General features: G+C 37.8%; 1 protein-coding gene across 6 annotated transcripts; it reads right to left on the reverse strand.

Annotated features, from left to right (window-relative positions):
* Window positions 1-414: 414 nt before the first annotated feature.
* On the reverse strand, window positions 415-9,151 carry LOC132603777 (KH domain-containing protein HEN4-like). 6 transcript variants are annotated; one of them, XM_060316993.1, is made up of 10 exons: window positions 8,640-9,151; window positions 7,835-8,098; window positions 4,559-4,933; window positions 4,059-4,310; window positions 3,224-3,428; window positions 3,050-3,138; window positions 2,896-2,945; window positions 1,624-1,735; window positions 1,382-1,550; window positions 415-761 (listed from the first exon to the last, which is right to left on the reverse strand). In XM_060316993.1, the coding sequence occupies exons 1-9, from the start codon at window positions 9,072-9,074 to the stop codon at window positions 1,410-1,412; spliced, it is 1,923 nt and encodes a 640-aa protein (XP_060172976.1). In that variant the 5' UTR covers window positions 9,075-9,151; the 3' UTR covers window positions 415-761; window positions 1,382-1,409. The 6 variants fall into 6 exon arrangements, 5 of the variants coding, with proteins under 5 accessions (XP_060172976.1, XP_060172977.1, XP_060172975.1 ...); XM_060316994.1 differs by having other exon boundaries at window positions 415-768; XM_060316992.1 differs by lacking the exon at window positions 415-761 and having other exon boundaries at window positions 978-1,550; window positions 8,640-9,150.
* Window positions 9,152-15,467: the final 6,316 nt, after the last annotated feature.

Here is a 15,467-nt window from a genome sequence, read left to right on the forward strand (position 1 = left end):
CTCGTATAACAACTAATAACTCCACCCTCTAGTCCATGTGGCATTTAGGAGATGGGGGGAAAAGGAAATTAAGGGAAAATGAAAATACTAAGTAGAGAACACAGGAGAAATTGCGAGAAAATTAGTTACTAATACTTGTCACAATCTATATGACGGTTTTTTATTTTAAAATATTAATTTCGTTTTACTTTTACATAATTTTCACTAAACTTTCAAAATTCTAAACTTGCTAAAAATAAATAAATTAAATCTTCAAATTTGATGTGATATTTTATCTTTTAGTATTTTCTTCCCTGTTACCAATACACTACCCACGTAATGTTATTTTATGTGACACCTTTTTTAGTTTATTTTAAAAAGAATCACATCTTTTTATATTAAAAATTGTTTAATATAAAATCTGAGGCTTCACACTTTTAATCTCTAACACTAGACTAAAGTCTAAGGCTTCAGTCTAACATAGTACTTATCGGCACCCCAAACAAGATTTAGAGCCCGTTTGGCTGAGTTTATAAGTTGCTGAAAACAGCTTATAAGCTCAGCCATTTTGTGCTAAATATGCCCAAAAAATAAGTTGGCCCGTTTGGCTTAGCTTCAAAAAAGCAGCTTATAAGCTATTTTTTTAAGCCCATCCAAACAGGCTCTTACTTCCTCCATATGCCAAATTTGATATATCACTTTAAGCTTTCCATCATCTTGGTCAGAAATTTCTCCAGTGTATCTTTCACTGGTAAAGTTTTGCCTCTCTGCTCTGCTCTGCTCTGCATTCTAATCAAATTAATTGTTAATGGACAAGACATGACGACTTTGAACAGTTCAATATATTTCCACTCTAATAAGTACTAACTAACAATTAAAGAGAGTATACTTATATCTATGACTGTTCATTCAGATGATACAGTAATGTCCAACCAAACAGAATGTGTTAGTAACATGTAGACTCTTAACACATTCTACTCCCTATATAGCCAAAAGGATAAAAAATTACTAGGATTTGAAACTAATAACAGAAAGATACATCTGCATTTAATTTCTTACAAACCCACATGATGGTGCTCCTACAAGAATCAAATGAACTGACAAATTCATGTGCTCGTCACAATTACATTTACATATACCACATGATTTTTGCCTGCAAAATACTCCAACATCAGCTATGATGGTAAACACAGGTACAACTCACTTTTTCCTTCCATAAAATCTGCTGTATTCTCTTTCTTTCCACTTTGCTAAGGCTTTTTCCCGCTAGACCCTCGAATGATATTTCTCACATACACTAAGTTTTTCTTACATGTTCCGACAATTATTTTAGACTCATTTTACAATCACAAATACATGTCAACTGAATTGCAAGAGAAAAACAAACCACCGAATCAGCTACCTCTAGGATCGTGATAAAGAAGCAAGCTCTACATGTTCTGCTCGGCAAAGATAAAAGCATGAATAAGGGTCTGAGCAGCTCGCACTTGATCTGGTGTCCCTGACACAACAGCAGTGCCTTCTGTACAACCGGCTACAGGATCATGAACTACTACTTTAGCACCTGAAATCTGAATCCCAAACACAAATGTTAGTACCTTATCTAAGAAGAGAAACAGAGTTTCCTCGAGCATACTGACCTACCCTTGATATATCACGAAGGTTGCTAGAATCCTCTCCATAAACATGTTTTAACAACATGTGAGGAATTACAACTTCAACAACAATGCCTGGCAAATTAGGTGCTGTTGTCTCACTGCAAAAGATAATTTGACATAGTGGATACACAAAGCGACGACAAGATATGAGAAGGAAACAATAAAGAGAAAATTAAACAAGAATTCATATCAACTAAGAAAAAATAAGAGGAATGTAGATCATGAACTTCCAAGTCAATTGTTCAGATTCTACACCCTTTCTCTTTAATCCCATTAACAATGAATTGAGCACCTCAAGTATCTCCAAGACTCCAACAAACTATCTTTATACTATTGTCGAGTTTTAACTTTTAATTAAAGACCTCAACATTACCTCCAACACAAACTTTACAACTCAAATCTTAAACCAGTTGACCATGAGCACTGCAGGCATTCTACTGACTTGCCCTTAATGTTTAGGTGGATATTATAGAGCAAGGGTTCACTCCCTCTAAATGCAACATCCCCTCCCTAGGTAGTATTGTTTTATCCTTCAGTAAAGTAAATACTATCTCATAATGTAACATATGTATCTATCTAGCAATCCTGTTTACAAGAACTTACAACTTATAGACATATGCAAGTCACAGGAAACTGAAGAACTTAACAGACCTGCCCTCATCCAGCTCAATAAGCAGAGTTACATACTCATGTTTGCCCCGACTTTTATAAAGGTCCAGCTGCCAAACCGCAGGTTAACAGAATTTGAAGACTGCAATAGCATATCCTCTAAGCTTAACTCTTTTAAGACCCCTCTCTCCTGACTTCCACGGGGATGCAGGTTCTTTTACATGGCTTATCTATGTTGTGCATACCAAGATATACAACTTTCCCAACGAAAAATGGAAACCAGTGAATTAAGTTCATGCCCCTGGATAGCTTTTAAATTTATGTTAACAGCTGTATTAAGCCTCACTAGCTTCATGGCTGTAGCCTGCGACAAACCTAATTAAGTCGCTACCAACTAATTGCCCACTGCTCTCAGTTAAAGCTGCACAAGGAAGATCAAACTAGTAGCCCAAAAGGAAATATATCTTCCCAAGTAAATCAGAAACTGGTGAGTCATGCACTACTAACAGGGAAACCAGTAACCCTTTAGTGCATCCAACCCAGCACTCCCTTGGGAAATTCAAGGGATGGCTTCAAGTTACTTTCAGTGATCCCAATCTCATAAGCAGGCAGCCTAAGACAGAGATGCAGACAGAGGAAAACAAGTTACCTGGCACTGTTACAATCAGCCACTCCAGCTGTATATCTAGAATTGACTGCCTGGATAAAACAGCAAAGTAGGAAAGTAAATAGTCAGAAATGCAACTGCTACATGTCATAAAAAAGTATCAATAACTTGTATTTACTGGAAGAGCCCCCACAACCTGAGGACCCCATCTTCCAGGTGAAGGAGGTCTATCAAAAAAGGGAACATGCCCTTGCCTCTCATAGCCATAGAAATGGGGAGCACGATCTGAAAAGAACAATACCGTCTGAATCATGTAAAATGCAGGCAGCAGTTCATACGGTTTGGGTGGAATCCTAAGTATGTTCCATACCATGAGGGTAGCCAACAGGCGAGTGGTAACCAGGAGAAGCGGGATCGTGCCTTGGCCTGAATGATGGGGATGGAATTTCAGAGTAGGAGGGAAAATGCGGCGGGGCAATATTTGAAGCATGTGGTTTCACAGGAAACATTGCATCACGAAGCCTACAACTAATTTGGTACAGAGCATCCTGGACAGACTGCATGCTCCCAATAACCTGTAGAGAATTCAAACATCAGGAGTCAGTTGGAAGAATGAACTTACAATTCGTGAAAAACACATGAAAGGAAAGAAAACAAGGTTGCACTCCTTTTCATTTATCTTTTTCACATACTACTTGTGAAGGTAATTTCCACCAAGTGAGACAGAATGAACTCAATTTATTTGAGAATCAAGTTCATGTAGTAAATATACAAAACACAGACATGGAAAACACGTCTCTCTGATGATCATCAACAAAACACTTTTGATTAGTCTATCTGAATATCATAAATGCTACTCCGTCCTCCTCCCCCCCTCCCCCCCACACCCCACCCCACAACAAGAAATGCAAGTTATATAATAGAGGTACAAATACAACTCAATTATTTGAGATACATATTTATCTAATTAGATATATAACAACCAAAGAAACAGAAAATATGTGTCTTCAATGATCATCAAAAACATTATGATGTCTCTACCAGAACACTAACTTCAGGTAACAGCTGCCGCCACACCCAAAGAGAAAATTCCAGGTAATACGAGTTATATAGCTGAGGTACCATTTAGCAGACAATTTCCAAGACAACCTAGGCTGAGATGTACTTATTTTTGAGAATAAAATTCAAGGAAAATATGTATCTACCTGTAAAACTTCTTCTGTGTGGGAACCATATTTTGGAGATTGTTCTCTGGGAAAAATACGTATGCTAGCACCAGTGACTCGTCGCAATTCGGCAATTAGGATACTTCCATTACCAAAGAGATAACTCATGTGACGTGCATGTACCAGAAGCCTTGAAACAACTGCAGCTCCTGGTTCAAATCCAATCTCAGTAATTCTGCCCTGTACACGCATAAGAGCTTCCTGAGCAGGGGAATGTCTTTGCTCTGGGTTCTGCAGAAATTACAAAGAAGCTGATCTCTATAAAGCTTTGCAAGGATAGGGTAGCGAGGCTAAAAGATCAACACATGCAGTTCCTTCTGACACCATTATCAACTGAACAAGTTCAAAAATCTTCAAATTGACTCTTTGCAGTAGATAATATGACTGCCAAGTGGCACAAAAAAGAAGCGACCACATGCAAGTGGGCCAGTGTCATAAAAGGCAGAAACAGTTGCTTAGTTAATGGTCAGCCTACGCACCTCTCTTGCAGATATCACAACAAGTCTTTCATCCAAATCAGATGCCGAATCAGCAACCTTGATAGATGCACCAGTTTCAGTCTGCATCACCCTAATAATTGAGCCACCTTTTCCTATCAGATTCCCAACTTTGTCAACCGGACACAACACCTTAAACACGACCTCTTCTTCCAAGACCATCCTGTGGTTGATTCCAGCACTCTCAACACCAGAGGTCCTCAAGAACTGCTCTGGCATGTGATAACCAGTTCCATTTTGTGACATCCCTGAAAATTTGGGGGTAGAGGGACTTACTAAATCTACCCTCGAGTTTTCCTGAAGACAGCTTGAAACAGACAGCAGAGCTTTTCTCACAGCTGAATAGTTTCCAGTAATCTGCACATAAAGACATCTCTGAGCAGTCAAAACCATATAAAAAGACGTAATCATACAAGCGAGAGACAGATAATCAATGAAATCAGCACAAATAATTCTTAAATGAAGTTAAGAAATCAATCCGGCATGTTGATGAGTCACATTTATATGTGTATTTATGCGTTTTCTCATGTTTGAGTTATTGAGTTTTAAGTATTATATGAAGTACTTCCTCAATTATTTGTGTTGTTCTGATGATAGATATGCAATGAAGGAGATAAGGTAGAAATACACAAGATTCAAGCAAAAGAGATGCAAGAATTGCAGAAAACTTGGTTGAAGTAAAATTAAGCATAAAACAGCCCAGGCCGTCGCAGCGGTCAAGTTTTGGTCGCTGCGACGCTCCATCAGAATTTGTAAACCAGCCCTGACCGTCGCAGCAGTAGACTTTTGGTCGCTGAGACGGCACGACCCTGAATGCAAATTTTCGGCTTTTCAATTATTAGGGTTGAGCGATGCTTATAAAGAGAGATTTTTGGAGGATGGCTGGGGAGGAGGCCGCACCTTAGTCAAACAACTGCTTTTGGAGAAAGAGGAGAGAAAAAAAGTCAAACTCAAGATTGTCAAGGAGGATTCAAGAGATTTGGAGTTTCCTCTAAATCTTGTTTTCTCTTTAACTTTTCTATGGTTGTTTTTACTCCACCATGTATGGAGTAATTTTCTCGGAGTGGAGTTTTGATGAAACCTAGGGTTTGATAGCGAATGATTTACCTTTTCATCTCATGTGTTTATTTGATTCCTTGAGGAGTTTATTAATTTATTAATCGCAAGATTGGGTTTGGGAGATTCTTTTGTTGAATATTGATTCTATTCGAGAGAAGGGATTAGTATTTTAACTTAGAATTGTCGCATAAATATTCGAAAAAAGTCTATATATTTCTATCTATAGGGAATCATTAGACACTAATTTCGCATCTTTATACATCTTTTTCTTTCTAATTGTTTAACCGAAAGGAGTACAACAATAAGAAAGGATTAGAGGGATTGAATGTATTCGCGAGAAACATTCGTACTTTAGCGAGGGCTGGTGAAAGGTATTGAAAATTGCTAGGTATTCCATAGGTGGATTCTTGACTCAACTCATTTATCTCCCTGCGGTATAAGCGTTAGTTCTAATTGTGTTGGCTTTTTCAAGTCATTATTAATTTTAAAGATCATCTTTCCAAAATTATCGGATTTCTCAAATAGTTATCAAGCAATACAAATTAGCATATTAGAAACCCAATCTGTGGGATCGACATTATCTATACTATCTTTGACTAGCGAGGGCTTTACTTTATAGGTGGTTTTGCGCTCGTCACATATGCCTCTACTATAATCACATATTCAATATAATCCTCACAAACACACACGCATATACTTGTAATAGGACTACTCGGTATAAAGTGGGGGATTGGACGTCTGGGAGCATACATGGTCTGCGGTCCCTGTTTAAAAGGATCACTCCAGCATCTGTTTGCCATCTACTAAATCATCCTGCTCTAGTGGTGGAATTAGAAAAAATAAGGATGTAGATGGAATTGCAGGACTAGGAGATCGAGGATTTGGATGATATTATTCTCTACTGTACCTAATCAACTTTTGAGGTGAGGGAGCCAAACTTGGAGGTGGAAGGATTAAATGATAGTAAAATCTCTGTCATTCTATCTAGAAGTAACTTGCCAAGAGGGATACAAGGGACTTTTCCCCTTTATATCAGCATAAACAGAGCTACAAGTAAGGTGGTCCTTCTGTCTCGTGCGTGCTCCTCCTTGCCCTCCAAGTGTCCGAAGGTCACCTTTGGATGTTGTCATATGACACTTGGTTATGAAGGTTAATAAAATCAGTCAGTAAAATTCCCACCAACTCAATCAATACTAATAAGATGTCGTGACTGCTTAGACTGGGTTGATTTTGTCAGAAGACATAGTTTCGTGGATTCATTGATTAGTACGAATAATCCTATGATTGTATATAGTTTGTGCACAAGTGATTTTTTTTTATCAAGAAAATGAATATTTTGTGCACAAGTGATATTCGAAGTGTCTATATGACTGGACGGGTGCTGTAGAAAGGAAGTCTTTCCCATACAGCTCCTACTTCGTATACCTCTTGTAAAGAGGATCTTCTCATTGTCTACCAGAGGGAGAGCCACTTCTAAACGATGTATTGTATACTAGATTGATATATCTAGTATCAACCTTACTCCTGCATTGCCTTACTCTTTACAAATATATTGTTTATCTTACATAATTTTGTTCCTTTTCCACCTTTCCTTTTTATTATTTTGTATCCATCATGTTCAAGTTCCAGACTTCCAAAACCTTCTACCTTTGCTCAACTTTGTTTCATCTGATTCCCCTCTGGACAGTTCTAAATAGCTCATTTCCTTAATAGGCAGAATTTACAATCCTCGTACATTCGATTGGACAGAAAACATACTGCTATATGAAATTTCAATTAGATGTAACATCTTTACCGACTCCTTTTTTGGTCTTTCAATTAATATTTCAACATATCTCTACAAACTCAAGTATATTAAATCTATTCCAACTTCTTCCTCTTCAATCTCCACTTCGGATACTGCTATTGATGAAACTATTTTGGACAGGTGAGCACACAAGATAACAGATAATCTAGCAGAAAGGAACTTCATTTATTCCACTTTTTAGTTAATTTACACATTGGAAAATTCTCTCTTCCTACTGGTGTTCCTTTAGGTAAATGAAAGTTATGAGCACGGCCAAAGTACCAATCAAGCATTCTTCGAGACAAAGAGAAAGTGTTCGAATACAGTGATATGCAATCTGCAGTTAACAAATTACTCTATATGATAATTGAATTCAATACAGCTGGAAATTAGGATTTAAGTAAGTGCATTGCCTGAATTAACTCGTCACCAGGTGATGCACAAGCAGGCATTTGATCTTTAGGCAAAACCCTAACTTGAGCTCCAGTCTCAAGTCTTATCTTCTCAATTATCTTCCCTCCTCTTCCCAGCACGCAACCAACCTGATTACTCGGTGCTAACAACCTACAAACCACGCTACATTCATCCTTCTTACCCTCGCCTTCAAATTGAACCGCATTACGCTCCTCATCCACCTTCAAAATCCTCTCAAAAACTCTAATCAACGCTCGCTGAGCCTGTGATTAGAGGTAGCAAAATTAGCTCATAAAATCATAACCCGTGCAACCCGCCCAAGTTTGGGCTAGTTATTGACCCACCCATTTATTAGCTCAGCCCATCAAAATTTGGGTTGATATTTAAGCACAAATTGATCCGTAAGAAATCTTGTGAATATTTTCAAAAAGCTTTGATATGTTATATACTTTTTTTTTTTTTAAAAAGACTTTTGGAACTTATGATCTAAAATAAATAATAGATATTTGTGTGACTATAAATCATTTCGCAAAAGGAAAAGTTTTCAGTTAAATTATTTCTATGTATAAAAATATATCATACTTTTTTTAGACAGACAAGAAAAGAGAGTGCATCACATAAATTGGGAGCGAGTGAGTAGTATTTTCTTTAAATAGTGTATTAAAGACTAACTAGACACTTATTTTTAATTTTATTAGGTACTAACAATTATAAAAGAACAAATAAAGCAATTAAAACTCAGTAAGAATAATGCGGATTCGGTTTTGACCCGGCCATTTCAACCCACGCCCAATTCAGGCCAACCTGCCAATTTGCCACCACTACCTGTGATGATGACTCATCATTGACAGCCGAATTAGGTAATTCATCCCCATTCAAATTAGCAGTATCCGAGCTCGAATTACCATTGGCTATAACAACGATTACACGCTCATCGCAACCGGACAGCGAATCATCAATACGAATCTTCGCTCCGGTTTCCTCTCTGACCTGGCGGATAATGGCCCCACCTTTTCCGATTAAACCGCCAGTCTTGTCTGCCGGACAGAGAATTCGGAAACATGCTTCCTTAGGAGAGAGTTTTAGAAAAGGCGGTTGCGGTGGTTGTGGTGTGCGGAATGAATTGGACGGGGACAGTAATTGGTGGCGTCGCTTGGTGGGAGTGGAGGCTGTGGTGGGACTCTCAAGTGTGCTTGTTGTGTCTATGTGGCGTTTTTGCAACAAGGATGATGAGTCCATGAGTGTTGAGAAAAAGAGAAGTTTTGTGGACTGGTGAGACTGTGAGAGGGTTTTTCTCTTGCCAAGAAACTACCAAGATTTAACTTAACGGTGACAAAAAAAGTCTCATAATTAAAAATGTAGACAAGTTTGACCAGTCAACCTTAAATTTATCTTAAAAATATGATTAACTAAAATTGAGATTGAATTATAATTTTTAAAATTTATAATCTTTTACAAAATACACAAAAGCTCATACATATTATACAAAAACTTCTTTCAACCCACACACATTATACAAAAACTCCTTCCAACCCACTTCCCCCCACGACCCCAACTACTTGTTCATTTTATTTCAAAAAAAAAAAAAAAACAGTTCCCAGTTCGTCTCTGTCTCTCTCCGTTGCTGCTGCAAAAAACCAGCGACCGGCGACCACCATTGTTGTTGCTCGTTCCTCTCTCTCCATTACTGCTGCTGCTGCTCATTTCTCTCTCTCTCCATTGCTGTTGCTTCTCTATTATTCATTCTCAGGTAATTTTTTATTTTTTTTCAATTGGTTCAAAAGTTAGGGTTTTGAAATTAGAGTGTGAAAATGATGATTTTGGTTAGAGAAGATGAAGAAGAGCATGGGTTTTTCTTGAATGTTGTTTATTTTGTTGTAGTTTCGTGTATTTGTTGCACTTGTTGGGTTTGTGAGTTTGTAAATAGTGGTTGTGGTTGTGAAATTATAGTTTTTGGTGCTGTTTTTGTTCTTCTTCTCCTTGTTGTTTCGAAAAAAAAAAAGGCTTGCAATTTTGTTGATGTTTTCCAACAACTGAGGTTACCTGTTGCAGCAAATTCAGCACTTGTTTGATAGTTGCAAACATCTGCTGAGGTTGCATGGTTTGGTGTATTTTGTTTAAGTTGTGAGTGAGATTTGTGATGGTTGTGTGTTTGTAGTGAAATATAGATGTTTTATAGTTAAATTTAGATGTTTTTGCTGTTGTTGTTGTTGTTGCTGTTGCAGCAAATTCAGCACTTGTTTGACAGTTGCAAACATCTGCTGAGGTTGCATGGTTAAAAAAAAATCTATTTGGTGTATTTTGTTTAAGTTGTGAGTGAGATTTGTGATGGTTGTGTGCTTGTAGTGAAATATAGATGTTCTGTAGTTAAATTTAGATGTTTTTGCTGTTGTTGTTGCTCTCATGCTATGGTTCAGGAAAAGTTTTGATTTTATCCAACAGCTGCTGGATAAAATCAAAACAATTGTTGAGGTTTTTGCAGCAACTGAAGCAGTTGTTGTAGCATATTAACAGGTTGTTATAAAAAATCAAAACAGTTCCTAAGCTGTTGCTACTGTTTTTCTATTTCCAACAGATTAAGATTCTGCTGCAACAAGTAATAAGTTGTTGCAACAGCTTCGTATTTTGTTGCAACATATTCTTAATCTGTTGCAACAACTGATTACTTGTTGCAACATATTCCTTTTCCCTTTTTACTTTGAATGTTGTACTAACCAATTAAAACTGTTTTTCTATCTCCTGTGTGTAGATAAAATGGCTCCAGTTAAAAGAAAAGGAGTAATAAAAGAGCTAAGGTGCAAACACCATTAGATAAACTTGTGACTGCTATTTGTCAATCAACAAATAAGGAAAGAGTTAGTGAAACTGGGGCTTCAGAAAGAGAGGAAACCCACGAAACCTCTGTTGGGCATGAAGAAAAAAGTGATAAAAATGAACAAAGTGAAGAAACTAGAGAAGAAAGTGAAAAAGATGATGAAAAATCTGCTGAAGGAGATGAAAAAAATGCTAAAGGAGATGAAGAAGAAGTGGGTGAAGAAAAATGAGATGAAGAAGAAGGAGATGAAGGGGAGGAAGGAGCTGAAGGGGGTGAAGGAGGTGAAGAAGATGCAGAAACTGAAAATGGTAATGAAAAAGAAGAAGAAGAATCAACAGATCAGACCTTGGCCGAGTTAAGAAGAAAAAAGAAACATAATGTGGATGCCAATCTTGTTGAGTCTTCTAGTATTGCCACAGATCCTAATAGACCTTCGATTGAGGAGGTCGTCAAGAGTTTCAGCATTGAAAAGTATAGCGTGACGATGCCGCTGAATGGAAATAAGGATTTGTCCGGTGATTTTGTGGTTAGATCAACCATGGGCAAGGTCTTTGACACCTTCAGGGGCATTCTCCGGCAGCAGGGGTTGGAGAATTTCTTTAGGGCTAGCTGTTTTGGGCTCTATTTAGATTTGCCTGAAGATACCAGTGCCCGATTTCAAATGACAATGGTTTCTGAGCTTTTGAAGCGTAAGATTATTTGTGATAGAAAGGATGAGATTTGGATCAATTACTGTGGCATGCCAGTTTGCTTTGGCATGAAGGAGTTTTCCATAGTTACCGGATTGAGATGTTATCCTTGTGAGCCTCTTCCGACTGTTGTATTAACCAAGCCAGCCCGGACGCCCAAGACAGCCAAGAAAGCAAAAGGTTCCAAAGCTAAGAATGATGTCTCTTTGGTAAACTTAGTGGGAAAGAGCTACATTCAAAAGAAATTGTTGCAAGATTTGGAGTCCAAAACTTTCTCAAAAAAGCACAAGGAGGCACTGTGCTTAGTTTGGTTTGTGCACAGTGTTCTTTGGGCAAGAGACGTAAACTACAACATACCGCTTGGATTGATTAAACTTGCTGAGGACTATGACTCCTTCAACAACTATGCCTGGGGTTTTCAAAGCTTTAGCTTGACTGTTGAATATTTGATGAAGGATTTGAAGCCAACGGGGAAGACACAAAACCTATATGGCTTCCCTTGGGCTTTCATGGTAAATTTTCTTCAATGTTTTACCTTTTTTTTTTTTTTTTTCATTTCAATCACTATTTTGATTTTTGATGGCATCTCTTTTTCTAGGCTTGGGCATTTGAAGTCATTCCTCACCTCAGGCATCAAGTCAAGGAATACTCCGAAGAAGTTACCTATCCAAGAATTCTTAGATGGCTCACTGCCAGGAACAACACAAAATTGAGTGTTGACCTTTTCAACCCCCCTAAGGAAGTTGTAAGCATTAGAACACAACAGATGACTAGGTGTTGCAACAGCTTTTATAATCTGTTGCAACAACACATGCATCTGTTGCAACAAGTTATGCATCTGTTGGACAACGTCCAACAGATAATTAACCTGTTGCAACAAGTTACCCAACAGATGAATCTGTTATATCATGCAACTACTTTTTTACAACAGATGAGTAACCTGCTGCAACAAGTTACTCATCTGTTGGAAAATGTCCAACAGATGATAAACCTGCTGCAACAAGTTGACAATCTGTTGGACAATTTCCAACAAGTACCACAGCTGTTGCAACATATCACTTTATTTGCTAATTTGATAACTTCTGAATCTGTTACAGTAAGTTTTTACAACAAGTACAATAATCTGTTATAACAAATTACTAATCTGTTATACAATATCCAACAGATGAGCAACCTAATGCAACAAGATACCCATCTGTTGGAAAATTTCCAACAGATGAGATGCCTGCTGCAACAAGTTACCAATCTGTTAGACATTGTCCAACAGATGTGTAACCTTTTGCAACAACCTGATAACTTGTTTTAAATAGGTTTTGCTTTTTATGATTTAGCACCATTATGATATATCTACTTTCTTGTTGTAGGTTGTGAACCCATGGCTTGTCCCAACAATAAGAGAGTTGGAAATGTCATGCCTTGTCACCTTTGTGCCCATAGAATCTGTGCCTGACAGATTGATTGATGGGTTCAAAGGGGAATTGGATGGAGTGACAGCCATCACTAGGGTTGATGATATTGTAGCTGGTGGTGGTGGTCATGTTATTGTTGGTGCTGGTGGTGATGTTATTGTTAATGTTGTTGGTGGTGTTGATGTTGTTGGTGGTGTTGTTCAGCCTGTTGATGTTGTTATTGGTGGTGGTGGTGTTGGTGATGATGTCCCAGCAAGTATTGGTGGGGAAAAATTAAGAGATGATGATGTTAATATTGGTGGATTTACTCCAGTTCCTGGATTGAGTGATTTTTCCGGATTTGGTGGTAATTTTAGTGGTGGTGGATTGAGTGGTAGAAGATTTGCTGATGTTGGTGCCGGTACTTCTAAGGTGTCGTCATGTGCTTGTGAGTGCACCACTTGTAAGGATAAAATGGATAATTTGATTAGAAAGGTGGAGGAATTGGCGCAAGCCCAAGAAGCCACAAACACTTCTATGCAGAGGTTGATATCCAAGAGAGGTATCAATCCATCAAAGAATCTTTCCTCACCTTATACTCTTGTTCATGTTCGGAGGAGGGGCAAAGCAATTGCCAAGGCACTTGCATCAGTTAGATCAAGAAGATCTGTTGCTACTCCCAGTAAGTCAATTGAGACTCCTCTTCTTGATGTTGGGCTAAAAGTGCTAAAGAAGTTGGACATTTTCAAGCCTGTACATGCCCAAAGAAAGAAAAAGGTTGAGACTGCAATCAAGTCCAAAAATAGTGGGAGAACTATGTACTCAATGCATGAATTTGGAGCAGCAGACTTCAAGGCTTTGACAAGCATGGAAATTTGGTGGGAGGATTGGGTAAGTTTCAACACTTGTATATATCTATCTAATTCTGTATGTTGTTGCAACAAGTAGATAATCTGTTGCAACAAGTTAATTAGTTGTTGCAACAGTTCCTTTATTTTGTTGAATCTGCTGCACCAAGTTAACTAGTTGTTGCAACAAGTAGATAATCTATTGAATCTGTTGCACCAAGTATCTAACTGTTTTACTACTTTTACTTTAGTATGTAGATGAAGTCCTGCTTCTAATGCGTATGAGGCAAATCAATTTCCCTGAGTACTATGATTCCACTGACATAATCCTGGACCTCAACTTTTACAACAACATGTCCAAGAGTTACGCAGAATTGACAAAAGAGAGTACAGTTCCAAATGTTGTGCCTCTGAAGGTTAGACTTGCTGAATTCAAGTGCGATGATGATATGGTCGATTATTGTAGGGGTGTCAGACCCTACCCGGGAGGCTGCTCGTGGGCTGGTGCAAAGAGGGTTTTAACAGTGATGAATATTAATGTCACACATTTTGTCACTCTCGAGTTCATGATTGAAGAGGGAGTGGTAAATGTGTATGACTGCAACGTTCCTATCTACGAAGAATCTGACTTCTTTTGTTTCATGGAGCCGGTAATGGAATTGTGGCCCAAGTTATTGCAACAGAGTGGAATGTTCGCACACTTGCCTACAAAGTTACTCAATGAATCGTGGGAATTCAATAGGCTACAGAATCTCCCCCGCAATGTCACTAGTAGGGCATGTGGTTCGTGGTCAATTGCTTTTATGGAGGCTTTGCTTACCGGCACAACTGTGACAAAACCCGAAAGTCTAATCAGCGACAACTCTGTAGGGAGGATGCAATAGAGATGGGCATTAGGTGTCATTGAAAAGGTGTTAGAGCCCTAAGATGGGTTGATAAACAGTTCATTGATTTTGTGTTTTTTGGAGCCAAAATGTGGCTTGTTGAACAATTTAAGTATATATTAGGAGTTTTTTTTATGACATTATGTAATTTAAGTATATATTAGGTGTTCAGTACTTTTCTAAGACATTTTGTTAAGTATATATTAGGTGTTAATTATTTAAGTTGTGTTCAGTACATTATGTTAGTGGTTTCAGTAGTTTTAAACAAGTCACAAAATCTAACAGTTTTTTAAGAAGTTGCAACAACTGACCCATCTGTTGCAACAAGTTTTTAATATGTTGCAACAGATGAGTAAGTTGTTGCAACAAGTTGGTAATCTGTTGCAACAGATGGTTCAGTTGTTGCAACATATGGGTCAGTTGTTGCGACTAATCTAACTGATGTTGAAGAAGTTGCAACGACTAACCCATCTGTTGCAACAAGTTTGAAATCTGTTGCAATAGATGAGTCAGTTATTGCAACAATATTTAAATTTGTTGCAACAGATAGTTCAGTTGTTGCAACATATGGGTTAGTTGTTGCGATAAATCTAACTGCTGTTTTAGAAGTTGCAACAAGTTGATAATCTGTTAGAACAAGTTTGTGATCTGTTGCAACAGATGAGTCAGTTGTTGCAACACATCTTTCAATTGTTGAAGAAATTGCAACAACTAATCTATTTGTTGCAACAAGTTTGTAAAATGTTGCAACAGATGGGTTAGTTGTTGCAACAAGTTCATAATATGTTGCAACAAGTGCATTATCTATTGTAACGGATGAGTAACCTGTTTAAAAGCTTCACATTTAGTAAACAATAAATATCATTGGTTTTCGTTGTTTACACCTCAATATGGGTGAATCAAGTAGTTTTCATCAAATTACACCAACGATCGCTCGATTTGGGAAGTATACGCTTAGTTGATCATATATCCTGACTCAGAATACCATCAAATTGGTTAGGAACATTT

Source organism: Lycium barbarum, chromosome 7 (genome assembly GCF_019175385.1).
Source record: "Lycium barbarum isolate Lr01 chromosome 7, ASM1917538v2, whole genome shotgun sequence".
NCBI lineage: Eukaryota > Viridiplantae > Streptophyta > Magnoliopsida > Solanales > Solanaceae > Lycium > Lycium barbarum.